Source organism: Amborella trichopoda, chromosome 12 (assembly GCF_054954075.1).
Source record: "Amborella trichopoda isolate Santa Cruz 75 chromosome 12, AtrichopodaSantaCruz75HAP2 v2.0, whole genome shotgun sequence".
Lineage (NCBI taxonomy): Eukaryota > Viridiplantae > Streptophyta > Magnoliopsida > Amborellales > Amborellaceae > Amborella > Amborella trichopoda.
This window is the reverse complement of record NC_142347.1, coordinates 25,111,693-25,127,784: the sequence shown is the minus strand read 5'-3', so window position 1 is coordinate 25,127,784 and position 16,092 is coordinate 25,111,693. Positions and strand designations below refer to the sequence as shown.

At 34.1% G+C, this 16,092-nt stretch overlaps 1 protein-coding gene across 1 annotated transcript in view; it reads left to right on the top strand.

Moving 5' to 3' along the window:
- Window positions 1-16,092, top strand: part of KNAT1 (homeobox knotted-like protein) — a 49,333-nt gene that overhangs the window by 32,255 nt on the left and 986 nt on the right. Inside the window, exon 6 of the mRNA XM_020670095.2 lies at window positions 15,703-15,956. Coding sequence (XP_020525754.1) covers window positions 15,703-15,956 — 254 coding nt within the window. The remainder of the gene's footprint in view (window positions 1-15,702; window positions 15,957-16,092) is intronic.

The following is a 16,092-nucleotide window of genomic DNA, read 5'->3' as shown; positions in this document are numbered from 1 at the left end:
TCTGGTATCTTGAACTCCTCCATAGTTTTTGTCTTTGTTGATCGCTTAAATGATGATTCTTGGTCATATTGTGAGAGTGCTTGTATCACATATTTGCCAAAGGTGACTAATGAGGAGCTATATGGTTGAAACAAGCATGGAACCTTGTTTGCTTTCCTTTATGAAGAAGTACTGTGATGGTAGATTTTTAAGGCACAGACTCAAGCTTGACGCTTCAATTGATATTTGTATGATTATCTTATTAATAGACATAACAGTAATGTTAATTTTATGGTAGGTGTCATCACCAACACCAATGGCTAAACATGGCCCCTCTATTAGCTTTTAGTTGGAAGAACTCTTGTATTCATGGCATTCTTACAAAAATTTCTTGGTGCTATGACATTTGAATCTTTTTTGTTATGGGGTTGTCCCGGTGTGTTAGCTTGATAGGTTCCTTTGTGGACTTGATTTAGAACCACCTTACATGCATTCAAAATTTTAGTTGTAGACCTGCTTAATCATGGTTTTCCTATATACCGATTCAATGATTTTTTATTTACTTTTTTATTTTTTCTGAATGTCAACTGTTATCCTAGGTAGAAATTTTCTAAATGATGTTTTTTGCAGATTCAATGATGTTTTTCTTTCTTTCTGAATGTACTACACAGCCAGGGAAGGGGTAGAAATTTTGTAAATTTCCATAATATAAAACTTTTGTGTTACCCACAACCATCAGACATCACATGAGTGACCTACTTTCCTCTTGAACCTTGGACTTGGGATCTCCTTATACTAGGTAGGGCTCCCATCGCCCTGTGGCAAAAATTCATTTGGGCGCAATCCCATCGCTCTAGCTTTCTTCCAGACATGGTGCCTGCCTTGCAAGGTTTTTCTCAATATTCTACCAAGTGCTAGGTATAGCTGATATAAAGTACAACTATAACTCCATTTCAAGCATAAGTCTCAAGTGACTGTGCCTCAAGCGAGTATAACTGGATTTATTGAAACAAATCCCTAACCTTCGCATGTTATGCAAAACTTCACAGTCGCACCGTATGAGATTGCAAGCCTTGGCCTTAAACAGGTGGTACGTCTACGAGCAAGTTCCTTAGCCACTTAGACTTCTCACAATGGGTTCCACGACAATTTTCTCCAATCAGTTGGAGATATAACTCTATCTCTTGGAATCCCAAAAATACACCCCCACCACAAGTGGAGATACATCTAAAAGTCATAGATTCATAAGAATCTAGAAAACATCACTGTACCTTCAATACAGTGGATCACCCAGATTATGTAGGTTATGGTCTATAATTCCTTTCAAATATCTTAGTTCCCTAAAATCTGCATCCAATGCTCTTAAACTGGGTACCAGTATTTCTACTCAGTTTATCCACATCAAAGGCTATATTTGGTCTAGTGTATGACATTGCATACATTATCCATCTATTGACTCTGGCATTGTCCAATTCGCTTGTTGAGTTTAATGTGAGGATCATAAGGGGTTGAAACTGGCTTGGAATCAAAGTGATCAAATCTTTTGAGCACTTTCTTTATATAGTGGCTCTAGGTTAAAACATACCCAGTCGATTGTCGCATTATTTTAGTTTTGATTGTCTCATTATTTTAGTTCCAAGTATCACATCAGCAAGCCTCATGTCTTTCATACTAAAGTCAGAAGACAATAAGTTCTTTGTGTCCTTGATGCATGCAGAATTGTTGCCTAGTATGAGCATATCATCTGTATACAGGCAAATTAAAAACTACCGCATTATCACAAACTCTAGCGTAAACACACGTATCAGCATCACTAATCTGAAATGCGTGTGATAAAATAATTCTATTAAATTTTTGTGCCATGGCTTGGTTGATTACTTCAAACTGTATAGGGATTTCACAATTTGTGCTCTTGTCCCTCATAGACAATCCCTCAGGTAGATCAACATAAATTTCTACATCTAGTTCACCATGAAAAAAAGCAGTATTAACATTCATCTGATGCATTTCTAGATAGTGTACAGAGGTTAGGACAAGGAGAACTCGAATGGTAGAATACAAGCAACAGGTGCATAGGTATCAAAGAGATCAACGCCTACCTTTGTTTAAACCCTTTAGCAACCAATCTTGCTTTATATTTTCAATGCTACCATCCACCCTTATTTTCCTTTTAAAAACCATTTACATCCTAAGGGCTTAGCACCAGGACGTAAATCTGCCAATATCCATTTATAATTCTCCAATATTGTTTTTATCTCATCGTTGACTACCTCCCTCTAGAAAGGAGCGTCACACAAGGACATTGCTTCTCAAAAGTTTTATTGTTGTTTCATAAAAGTTTTAGATCCTTCTTTCGAAAGATACAACTGGAAATCAGGACAAAAAACAATTGGTTTCCTGATTCTCTTACTTCTCCTGGGTTCTAAGTGCTCAGGATTTTCAGGCTCACTAGATTTACATTTTATAATGTCGAGCTTAATATTCATTATCCTGCTCATCAAAGCATGTGTTTTAAAAAATTTTTGCATCCCTGGACTTTATTACCAATGTTGACTCTGGGTCCAAAAATTTATTTCCTTTGTGGTGTTCAACATAGCCCATAAAAACACACATAAAAGAACTAGGTCCAAGTTTAGGCCTCCTTAAGGTTAGGAAGCCTTACCATAAATCTCATACAAAACATGCCTCCTAAGGCGTAAAAGCAATAACAAAAATATCCGGCTATCGGGGGCATAAGGACCTTATCAGATGTGAATTTAATTCAAATGTCCTTGTGCCAAAAGTCTTGACAGTGACGGGGTAGTCCTTTTACAGAACAATTATCTCCGGATATCGAGGGCATAAGGACCACACCAGACGTGAATTTAATTCAATTGTCCCTGGGCCAAAAGTCCTGACAGTGATGGAATAGTCTTTTACAGGACAATGTCACCCTCACCATTCTGTAGGTTCCAAAAACAAGCTTCAAAATAAAAAAACATGTCTGGTGGCTCTTCTGCTCATCCCTTACTACACTGTCTTTGGAAATCATGACAAACGATATACATCGGTCACTTAAACGTAAGGCCTTTGCTTCTTTCGAATTCTACAAAAACTTTGCACATGACCGGATCAACCCATTAAATCAACTAATATATAACATACCTTCCAATTTACAATGAAATTGGAGCCTCTGCTACCTTATTAATTGATGTGCATCCTTAGAACTGATCTGGCTTTACAAAATCCTAGGTTATTACTTTCAACGATTTTCCAACAGTCATCTCGTGGATCAACACTTCAAAATAGATATTCTTAGAGATGGTGGATAACCTGACAGATGATGGATAGCCTGACAAACGGTCGATAGCCTCAATGAGGGTCGATGACCTAACTGAGGGTCGATGACCTAACTGACAATCGATAGCTTAACTGACGGTCGCTGGCCTCACTGACGGTTGATGGCCTAACTGACGGTTGATAGCTTAACCAATGATCGATAGCCTAACTTACAGTCGATAGCCTGACTTACAATCCATAATCTGACTTACAATCGATAGTATGACTTACAGTCCATAATCTAACTTATAGTTGATCGCTTGACTTACAGTTCATAATCTGACTTACATTCAATAATTTGACTTACAGTCTATAATCTGACTTACAATCGATAGTCTAACTTACACTCCATAATCTAACTTACAGTCCATAGCCTGGCTTAAAGTTGATAATCTGACATACAATCCATAATCTGACTTACAATTGATAGTCTTTCACTCTCCATAATCTGACTTACTGTCGATAACCTGACTTACAATCCATAATCTGACTTACAATCGATAGTTTGACTTACAGTCCATAATCTGACTTTTAGTCGATAGCCTGACTTATAGTCCATAATCTGACTTATAGTTGATAGCCTGATTTACAGTCCATAATCTGACTTACAGTCAATAGCCTGATATACAGTCCATAATCTGACTTACAGTCCATAGCCTGACTTACGGTCTATAATCTAACTTAAGTCGATAGCTCGAGTCACACCTGATGGTTTTAATTCACGTTCGATAAATTTGACTAATTCACATCTTGGGAAAAATTTGGCAGCACACCTCTACTAAACAGGGTTTAAGCCATAAAAGTACCATAAACTTCCTAATACAAGTCGGACTCCCATAGGAATCGGAGCGTGTTTCGGAGGTTATATCTAAAAACTGAAACACTCTTAGTACAAGTTGGATTCCCATAGGAATCGGAGCAGGATTTGGAGCTAATTCAAAGTGACAATGGAAATACAGAATCTGGCCTTACACAAACCTCGTCTTCATAGTTAACAAGTCATCAATAGACATCTCCAGAAAAATACTTCCGTTTAACAGTTCAAAATTGTTATTTATAAGGGGGGTCTCATCGCTCTTTTTCAAACATCACGATAGACATGAACTCCCAAACACGAAACCCAAAAACAGGGGATCTGACGGCACGAGATGCTCTCGTGGTCTTCTAAGTGTTAAACACCTGTCTCGGTAAAATTCTGAGGTGCAAACGGGTTTTGGCGAGTACACTCTCAGCATACATCCAAATCGAAAAATAAATTCTTGAATCCTTGAGTTGTACATTCATGGGACCCGTACAAAACCACAGTAACAAAATACTGATGTATTTCCAATTGGTATTATACAAGAATCATCAATTGTACCAAGACTTCTCTCACAAGAAAAACATCATCCAATTGGTAGAACACACACGTTGATTGGGAAAAAGAAGCACAAAACATTTCTCACATGGTAAATTAAAAGATATTTTAAACAAAAACATTACTTGAAAAATTGTGAGAACATAGCTTCAAATCAATCCTTTCTATTACTAGAGAGAAAGCATGTGTCACACCCCAACTAACATTCCTAAGGAGTGACAGTCTATCCTTAAAATATAAATAGAACAAATTCAAAATTCCTGCTACACATTGCATTAAGACTAATTATTCCATTAAAAAATTTTCAAACTTGTACAAAGTCTACTCATAACTCATATTGAAGGTCTCTATATATACAACTTTGATAGAACAAAAGTTACAAAGACAAACTTAACCATGACTACAAACTTTTTCCAAGTTACTCCTGTTGTATATTCGAACAATAACGCTGCAATTATTCTGAATAGAATTCACAATAATTTGATGAGTTTGGCTATTCAGTAAATGACCATCATATTCATTAAAAATCATGGTTGGAAAATGTAAATATTTTTTAAAAGAATGCATATTAAAACAATATGAGGAAAAACATATATGGAGAACAATTTCAAATTAAAAAACACACAATTTTAACATAATCCAGAAGATTTGAATGCATAGTGAAACAATATGAGGAAGTGTGTATATAAATCCTTTAATATAAATGCTCATAATTCAAAAGATTTCACAAAGTACCCTACTGGCATCCCAAGTAGGTCACCTACATAGCCCCACCAGCATCTTGGAAGCGTCCACTTAATCCCTACCGGCATACTGGATAGGTCCACTCATACTTCACTGGTGTACTGAATGAGTCCACTTAATCCCTTCTGGCAAACCAGATAGGCCCACTTATACCTCTTCACCGTATCGGTTGAGTCCACTTAATCTCTACTAACATATCAGATATATCCACTTATACCTCACTGGCATATCGGATGAGTCCACTTATTCCCTACTGGTGTAACGGATAGGTCTACTTGTATACTTAAAATATCTCTGAAACTTCTTTATCATTAAATATCAGGAAAATATACAATATCATATATTCAAAATATCATTGAAATCATTAACATGAATTCACATGAAGCAATTTATATCAATCACTTTCACTGCCATTTCCATAAATAACCAGTCAAATATTTTTTGCTATAATTTCAGAAAGGTTGCAGTTCTGAGAGACATTCTTGAAATTTAACATGATAAGCAGTCTATTAGCAATAGAAGAATTCTTAAAGAAATCTAGAGTTAAATATTAAATTTTCAACTATCTAAATTCTTAATAATAAACGGAAATATCACAAATTTATTAAATACGGAAATACAAATTTTCAAATAATCATGTTACAGGAATACGTAAAACTTATAGCGTCTAAATTTCACAGACTGCAATATTGCAATTTAATTAAACACAGAAATACAAATTTCCAAATGATTGTTTTACAGGAAAATAAGGCCACTTACATATAACACTTTACAATATCTAGAATTCATACTGATAGACAGAAATATTACAATTAAATGCAGAAATACCATTTTTTATATAACTATTTTATAGGAAAATGGGAGAATTTACTTTTGTATGTTACAAGATGGGTATGTTGCTACTGGCGCCAGAGTAAGATTGGGATTAATGGCGTTCATCTAAAGGTATGGGAAGAGAGACCAAATGAGTTTGTGTATGAGGAGTGGGAGTATAACAATGTTCATATTACTGCAGAGAAATATTATATTCTAATGAGAGAGATAAGAACCTATTATGAGGTCTTTTATAAGAGAGAAATATATTTAATTTGTTTTATGAGAATATTATAAGAGAAAGAAAAATCATTTGTTATGATAGAGTCATCATGAGACATCATTATGAGAATGATACTATTTTTATGAAAGCATTATGTAAATAATATTATCTTTATGAGAATATTATGAGAGAGAGAGAGAGAGAATAATTTTTTTGGATAATAATACTAACATTATGAGAATAATATTGGCTTCATGTGGATATTATGAGAGAGTAATTCGTGAGATCTTATGAGAAAGAATATCATATGAGAGAGAGGAATAATTTTTACCATAATGAAATCATTATGAGAGATGAATATTGCATGAGATCTTATGAGAGATAATATTATAAGCGAGAAAAAGAAGACTTACTTATGGAAGAGAGATAGAAAAACTTGATAAGCATAATGAATAGCTCATGAAGAGAGGAGGATATTTAGAAGTGAGGGAGGATACTCCTCTACTTGACACATGTCAAATTATGTGTCCTCTTTTTTTGTTAACTTCTCACTTTCATGTGTCACCTCATGACACATCACCTCATATTATTACCTTATAAAGCCACATGATGACACATCACCTCGTATTAGGCCACCTCATATCTTATTTTCTTAATTAACTATTCTTCTCATCAAAGTTGTGGAAATGAAAAGTTTTGTAAAAGAATGGTCCAATGGTGTATTATTAACACAATGGACTATCATTCAAAATTATTACTTTAATTTTGTATTATTTATTATTATTATTATTATTATTATTAGTAATAATGATATTATTATTATTATTATTATTATTGTTATTACCTGATTGATGAAAAAGGTATTTCCTGATTGATGAAAAAGATGGGGGTACTTCTCCTTGATTTTGTCTTCTCGTTCTCAAGTGGCTTCTTCTAACGAATGATGTTGCAGCAAAGTTTTTATTAATGGTATCACCTTAGATCTCAACACTTGCTCTTTCCGTTCGAGAATTTGAATGGGCTCGTTAGTGCATGTTAAGCCATTTCTAACTTGAAGAGGTCCATGGTTAATGATGTGTGACAGGTTAGGCTCGTTAGTGCATATTAAACACATTATGAATGTCTGATAATTCTAGGGGCAAGGCAATTCTATATGCCATCCAATAAACCTTGGGCTTAACTTTTTTTTTTTTCCAAAATCTCATTATACCCTTGGAACGAGATACCTTCAGAAATACATGGTCCCCTACTTGATATTCCAATTTTCTTCTATGCTTATCTGCATAACTTTTCTGTCTACTTTGAGCACTTTGAAGTCTATTCCGGATGATCATCCAATAGATTGGTGATCTACACTTTCTTTCGTATAAAGCCTCATATGGTGCCATTATAATACTGGACTAATAACTATTATTGTAGGCAAATTCAATCAAAGGCAAATGATCATCCCAACTTTTAAAATTCATCACACAAGCTCTAAGCATATCTTCTGAAGTCTGAATTATTGTCTCCGATTGTCCATCTATTTGAGGATGAATTGCCATACTAAAATTTCCTTGGTACCCATAGCTTCCTGTAAACTCTTCCAAAATTGAGAGGTAAATCAGGGATCTCTATCAGACACAATTGTAATTGGGGTTTCGTGCAGTCTCACAAATTTCTGGAGCATATAGTCTTGCCAGCTTATCTATTGAAGTTGTTACTTCGATGGCAAAAATTGAGCAGATTCGGTTAGTCTATCCACAATCACCCAAATGGCATTGTGACTATTTTTTGTTCTGGTTAAGCCTTTAACAAAGTCCATAGTTTTGTGTTCCGATTTCCATTCGGGCTCGAGTAAAGGTTGTAACATTTCCTCGGGTTTTAGGTGTTCCACCTTAATTTGTTGGCACACCAAGCACTTAGACACAAATTCAGCAAGCTCTTTTTTCATATTGTTCCACCGATAATTGCTTCATAGATTCTGATACATTTTATTACGACCAGGATGCACAATATATAAGGATCGATGAGATTCATCCAAGATCTCCCTTTTTAAAATTTCATCACTTGGAATACAAAGTCTCCCTCTGAATCTCAATATGCCATCTAGCTGAATTTCAAAATCTAGTCTTGACCCTTCAGTTACCTTTTCCATAATTGCTACCATTCGAGTGTCGTTTAATTGTGCCTCTTTAGTTCTCAGAATGAGAGTTGGCTTCACACATAAATTAGCAACAATAGTGCCGGAATTCTTTAAATGAAATTCTGAGCTCCAATATTTAATTTCTTCCAGTAGTCGTCAATCTTTAATCATTAGATGAGTTAGAACTCCTGCAGACTTCCTACTCAGAGCATCTGCCACAACATTAGCTTTACCCAAATGGTAATGGATTGTACAATCATAGTCTTTTAGAAAATTCATCCATCTTACCTGTCCCATATTTAAATATTTCTAAGAAGAGAGGTATTTCAAACTCCTATGATCTGTATATATTTCAAATTGTGCACTATATAAATAATGCCTCCAAATCTTTAATGTAAATACTATTGCAGCCAGTTTTAAGTCATGGGTTGGATATTTCATCTCATATTCCTTCAACTGTCTAGATGCATATGCCACTAGCTTCCCATGTTGTATTAATACACATCCTAAGCCTTTGTGTGAAGCACCACTGTAAATCTCAAATCCCCCACTTCCCGCAGGAATAGTTAAAATAGTTGTTGTAGCCAATCGAGCTTTTAATTCTTGAAAACTCTCATCACATTTTTTTGTCCATTCAAATTTGACATTTTTCTATGTAAATCGGGTTAATGGAGTCGCAATTCGAGAGAATTCTTCTACAAATCTTTTGTAATATCTTGCCTATCCCAAAAATCTTCGAACTTCAGTCACATTACTTAGTTGCTTCTAATTAATCACAGTTTCAACCTTTGAAGGATCAACAGACAAACGTTCCTTTGATATCACATGACCTAAAATGTCACTAGTTTTAGCCAAAATTCACATTTACTTAGTTTGGCATAAAACTCCTTTCCTCTTAGTATTTGTAATACCATCCTTACATGTTGCTCATGCTCCTCTCGATTCTTAGAATAAATTAAAATATCATTGAATACTACAATAAACTTATCCAAAAAGGGCTTAAAGACTCGATTCATCAGATCCATAAATGCAATTGGTGCATTGGTTAATCCGAAAGGCATAACTAAGAATTCATAATGGTCATATCTTGTTTTGAAAGCTATTTTGAAAATATCAACAATTCTAATCTTAAGCTGATGATACCCAGATCTGAGATCTATTTTTTAAAATACTTGAGATCCTTGTAATTGATCAAATAAATCATCAATTTTAGGCAGTGGATACTTATTTTTTAAAGTCACCTAGTTTAGTTGTCTATAGTCGATACACAACCTCATGGACCATCTTTCTTTTTAACAAACAGTACCTGAGCACCCCAAGGTGACATACTGGGTATGATAAAACCTTTATCTAAGAATACTGAGTTTAAGTTCCTTAAGTTCAACAGGTGCCATTTGGCAACGGGTTTTAGAGATCAAGGTTGTCTCGAGAAGCAATTCAATGGAGAATTCAATTTCCCTGTTAAGTGCTAATTCCTCAGGGAACACATCAAGAAATTCCCGAACAACCGGAATGTCGTCTAAGTTTATCTTTTCTCTTCTGTCCTCTTTAGCATAGGCAAGAAAGCCTTAACACGCTCTTTGAAGGAGGCGATTAGCCCTAATGGAGGAGATTAAATATGGTGGGGAGGTTCCCTTGATACCCTCGAGGTAAAATACTGGTTGATTCGGAATGGAAAAGGTAACTAGTTCCTTGTAACAATCAACACTTGCATGGTAGGCAGAGAGACAATCCTTGCTTAAGTTTACATAAAAATCTTGAATATCTAAAAGTATTAAATCCACCAACAGTTCATTTTCTTCTATCATTATTACACAAGATTTGTGTACTAGATTGGTAACAACTGATTTCCCAAAGGTGTGGCTACCTCTAAAATGTATTCCAATTGTTCTGTTTCTATTTTTAAGTGGCATGTAAAGTGTGATGACACAAATGAATGAGTAGATCTATGGTCAATCAAAACATGAGCTATATCTTAAAAGATAGTAAGAGTATCTTGAATCACCGATTTTGAGGCTTGGGCATCTTGTTGGGTGATTGTAAATACTCTTCCTTTCATTTGAGGTCTCTGAGTTACCTCTCCATGCTTTGAATTTTGCTGCATTTGTGTGATAGGACAATATTTGATCTTGTGCCCCAGCTTCCCCCATTTGAAACAGGCTCCAGTTTAGCAATAATAGGGTGTCAACCCATGTTTCTTCCCACATTTCTTACAAGGCTCTGATGGGCTTTGAAATAATGCCGGCCTTTGCTTTTTGTTTGTCATTTTCGTTTGTTGTCGATTAGATGGTGTGGGTCTAATCCGACTTCTCTAGTTTTTTCTCTTTTGGTAATCTTCGCAGTCTTTTTCAACAATTTGGGCTCAATCCACTATTTAGGCATAAGTTCTTAATTTTAGGGCTCATATTCTGCCTCTGATGGTTGGTCAGAGGCGTCTTTCTAATTTTTTCAACATTCTTGCCTCATCGTTGATCATATGTGGGGCAAACCTGACCAATTTAGTAAACTTGGTCTCATACTATGCTACTGTTCTGTTCCCTTGGACTAATTTTAGAAATTCCACTTCTTTTTGATCGCGAATAAAATATGTGAAGTACTTTTCATTAAATGTTCCCAAGTCAAGGGTTTGTTTTCTAGGACCAGTACTCTTTTTGCCATTCGCCACCAATGTTCTGTTTCACCTTCCAACATAAAAATTGCCAAGGTGACTTTCTTATCATTAGGATATTCCATTACTTCAAATATTTTCTCCAATTGCATAATCCATCCCTCAGCTTCTAGTGGATCTGCAGCATCCTTAATGACAGGTGGATTTAATTTCTTAAGCTGTTCGATATTACACCCATTATTTCCCACAATTGACTGCCTTGGTGGATTATTCTTATCCATTTCATGCTTCATAAGAGTAACCATAGTCTCCAAGGCTTTGTGAATTCCCTCCACTCTAGTTTCAATCATGAGGGATCTTGACATCGTATTTATCTGTTCATACAATAAGTATGACTTAGAGTGTATTCCCTATTCAGATTTCCTAGGAATCCTAAACCTATTGCTTTGATATCAAAAATTATGACACCCCAACTAACATTCTTGAGGAGTGACAATCTATTCTTAAAATATAAATAGAACAAATTCGGAATTTTTGCTATACATTGCATCAAGACTAATTTTTATATTCAGAAATTTTCAAACTTGTACCAAGTCTACTCACAACTCAGATTAACATGAAGGTCTCTATATATACATCTTTGATAAAGTTACAAAGACAAATTTAACAATGACCACAAACTTCTTTCAAGCTCTTTCAAGCTAATCCTACTGTACATTCGAACAATAAAGTTGTAATTATTCTGAAATGAATTTACAATAATTTGATGAGTTTGGCTACTCAGTAAGTGACCATCATAATCATTAAAAATCATGGTTGGAAAAGGTAAATATTTTCTAAAAGAATGCACATTAAAACAATATGAAGAAAAGTATACATGGTGAACAATTTCAAATTCAGAAACACAAAATTTTAACATAATACAGAAGATTTGAATGCATATTGAAACGATATGAGGAAGTGCATGTATAAATCCTTTAATAGTAATAGCCATAATTCAAAAGATTTCACAAATTACCCTACTGACATCCCAAGTAGGTCACCTATATATGTCACCAGTGTCCTGGATGGGTCCACTTAATTCCTACCATCGTACCAGATAGGTCCATTAATACCTCACCGGCGTACCGGATGAGTCCACTTAATCCCTTTTGGCATACGAGATGGGTCCACTTTTACCACACTGGCGTACCAGATGAGTCCACTTAATCCCTTCCGACGTACTGGATGAGTCCACTTATTCCTTACCAGCGTACCAGATAGGTCCAGTTGTATACCTAAAATATCTCTGAAACTTCTTTATAATTAAATATCAGAAAACAACAATATCATATATTCAAAATATCCTTGAAACTAGTAACATGAATTCACATGAAGCGATTTATATCAATCACTTTCACTGACATTTTCATAAATAACCAGTCAAATATTTCTTGCTATAGTTTTAGAATGGTAGCAGTTCTGAGAGACATTCTTGAAATTTAACACTATAAGCAGTCTATTGGGATTAGAAGAATTCTTATGGAAATCCAGAGTTAAATACTGAATTTTCAATTATCTAAAATCCTTAACGATAAACGGAAATATCACAAATTTATTAAATACAGAAATACAAATTTTCAAATAATCATGTTACAGGAACACGTAAAGCTTATATTGTCTAAAATTCACAGACGGAAATATTGCAATTTAATTAAACGCAAAATACAAATTTCCAATTGATTGTTTAATAGGAAAATAAGGCCACTTACACATAACACTTTGAAGTATCTAAAATTCATACTGATAGATGGAAATATTACAATTAAATACAAAAATACCAGTTTTTATATAACTATTTTACAGGAAAATGAGATCACTTACTTTTATATGTTACGAGATTGGTATGTTGCTACTGTCGCCAGAGTAAGACTGCGATTAATGGCACTCATCTAAAGGTATGGGAAGAAAGACCAAATGAGTTTGTGTATGGGGAGAGGGAGCATAAAAATGTTCATATTATAGGAGAAAAATATATTATATTCTAATGAGAGAGAGAAGAACCTATTATTAGATCTTTATGAGAGGGAAAAATATTCTTTAATTATTTTTATGACAATATTATAAGAGGAAGAAAAATCATTTATTATGATCGAGTCATCATGAGATATCATTATGAGAATGATATTTTTATGAAAACATTATGAAAATAATATTATCTTTATGAGAGTCTTATGCGAGAGAGAAAATAATTGCTATGAGATAATAGTTCTAACATTATGAGAATAATATTGTTTTCATGAGGATATTATGAGAGAGAGAGAAAATAACTGTTATGAGATAATAATACTAACATTATGACAATAATATCGCCTTCATGAGGATATTATGAGAGAACAATTGTTATGAAATAATTATACTAACATTGTGAGCATAGTATTGTCTTCATGAGGATATTATGAGAGAAAATAATTCATGAGATCTTATGAGATAGAATATTACGAGAGAGGAATAATTCTTATCATAATGAAGTCATTATGAGAGAGAGTAATATTACATGAGATCTTATGAGAGAAAATATTATAAGAGAGAGAAAGAGGACTTACATATGGAAGAGAGAGATGGAAAAACTTGATGAGTATAATGATTAGCTCATGAGGGGAGGAGAATATTTAAAAGTGAGGAAGGACACTCCTCCACTTGACACATGTCAAATTATGTCTCCTTTTTTTATTAACTGCTCACTTTCATGTTCCACCTCATGACATATCACCTTATATTGTTACTTTATAATGTCAGTTCATTGACACATCACCTCATATTATTTCCTTATAATGCAACCTTATAACACATCACCTTATATTATGCCACCTCATATTTTATTGGGGAATGATTTCATGCAATAGTTGTATAGTAATATAATGCAACTATCTTCAAAATTCATGTTAGTGATATTTGTTTGACACAAATTTTTAAATGTATACTCTTTTCATTCTTAAGAACAATCACAAAAAGGAAAATTTTGAAAACACGCCCTAAAAGGTATTTTTCTAGCCTAATTAATATAAGCTATCCATTTTAGTGAGATGGTTAAATATAGGCCTCAGAAGATTTTTTTATTCCCAAAATTTTTATATAGCGTTATCATCATTAGATTACTAATGCTAAAAAAGGAAAAAGTGAGTTTGAATTTGTTAAGTAGTAGATCTTGAAATTCACAAAATGGAAGGTCAAGATTCATTGTTAGAGGGTACTAATTTTGACTATATCTAAGGTGCAAATTGACTTTTTTTCGTAGGATTGATTATGAGGAATGAAGATAATGTGTGCAAAATTTAGGGTCATACAAATGCCAAAAACATGGTTTTTTAGTGGTGTGGTTGCATTATACTACTATACAACCTTTGCATGAAATCATTCCCCTATCTTATTATCTTAATTAAGTATTCTTTTTAAAAAAATCTTCGAAATGAAAAGTTTTTGTAAAAAAATGGTCCCATGGCGTATCAATAACACAATAGACTGTCATTCAAAATTATTCCTTTATATAGGTATTTTGTATTATTTTTTATTTATATTATTTATATTATTATTATTATTATTATTATTATTATTAATATTATTAATATTATTATTAATATTATTAATATTATTAATATTATTATTATTATTATTATTATTATTAATTCTCAGTTTCAACAATTTATGGTCATCACAGTATGCCCCGTTTGTTTTCTTTCTAGGCTTGAAAACTCACCCATAAGGTAGTTCTCTTCAAAATGTTGCTGGAAATTGCCATTGACCTCACTCCCTTCATTCTCCCAAATTCATACATCTCTCTGTGCTTTCTCACTCTTGCCCAAGGCTTATATAGTAAATAAATAATATAATACTGGGAGGGTAGAGAAGTGGCAACTAAAGAGAGAGAGACAAATGGAGAATGTGTAATGCCAAATGCATGGGCACGTGTCCTCCATGGGGGCAAGGAGGTGAGGTCATCATGACAAAGCAATAAATAAAATACAAATAAGACAATAGAAAAAGGTGGAAGGAAGAAGTGGTGGTTCATGCATACCAAAAGAGCATGATGGACCATTAAACATTATGAAGGATTTTGAAAATCCAAAATTTTTAAATAAAATTTAACATCTAACATGCTATTTAATGTGTTGTAAGTTTTACTTATCATGTTTATGCTTGGTGGCAGTTATTATATAAATTTATTTGTGCTTTCATGCTTGCATGATATGTGCATTGAATGGGCTTACTGTCATGATCTTCCATGCAATTGGAGCACATGATTCTCTAGCTGTCATGGTTTTTCTTTTGCATTTTTTATTGCTTGTACAATTTCCTAACAGTTCGGGTTATACTTAGGGATTTTTTTGTTTTACATCTTGCATGCTTCCTCCCCCTCGTATTTTCATATCATATTGATGAGCTCTAAGCACATACAAATGAAAATGAACGTACAAAAGTAATATTAAGGAGGTTCTGGATCTTCTATATGAAAATGAACGTACGAAAGTATATGAATTTTGTTCTTCAATCCACAGATGACAAAGGTGATGGGGCTGATTCATCTGAAGAGGATCCAGATGGAAGTGGTGGAGAAACTGAGCTTCCAGAGATTGACCCACGAGCTGAGGATAGGGAACTGAAAAACCATCTACTAAAGAAGTACAGTGGGTACTTGGGCAATCTCAAGCTTGAACTTTCCAAGAAAAAAAAGAAAGGAAAACTGCCCAAGGATGCAAGACAAACGTTACTCAGCTGGTGGGATCTGCACTACAAATGGCCTTATCCCTCGGTACGAGAAACTTGTTCACTTCGTTAATCTTTGATATATGTCTAATAGTTGCCTTAACACATTTAGAATATCCATATAATTTTAAGTCGCCCATTTTACAAATAGGAAACTCGGTCAGAAATCACCCTTTCTGTTA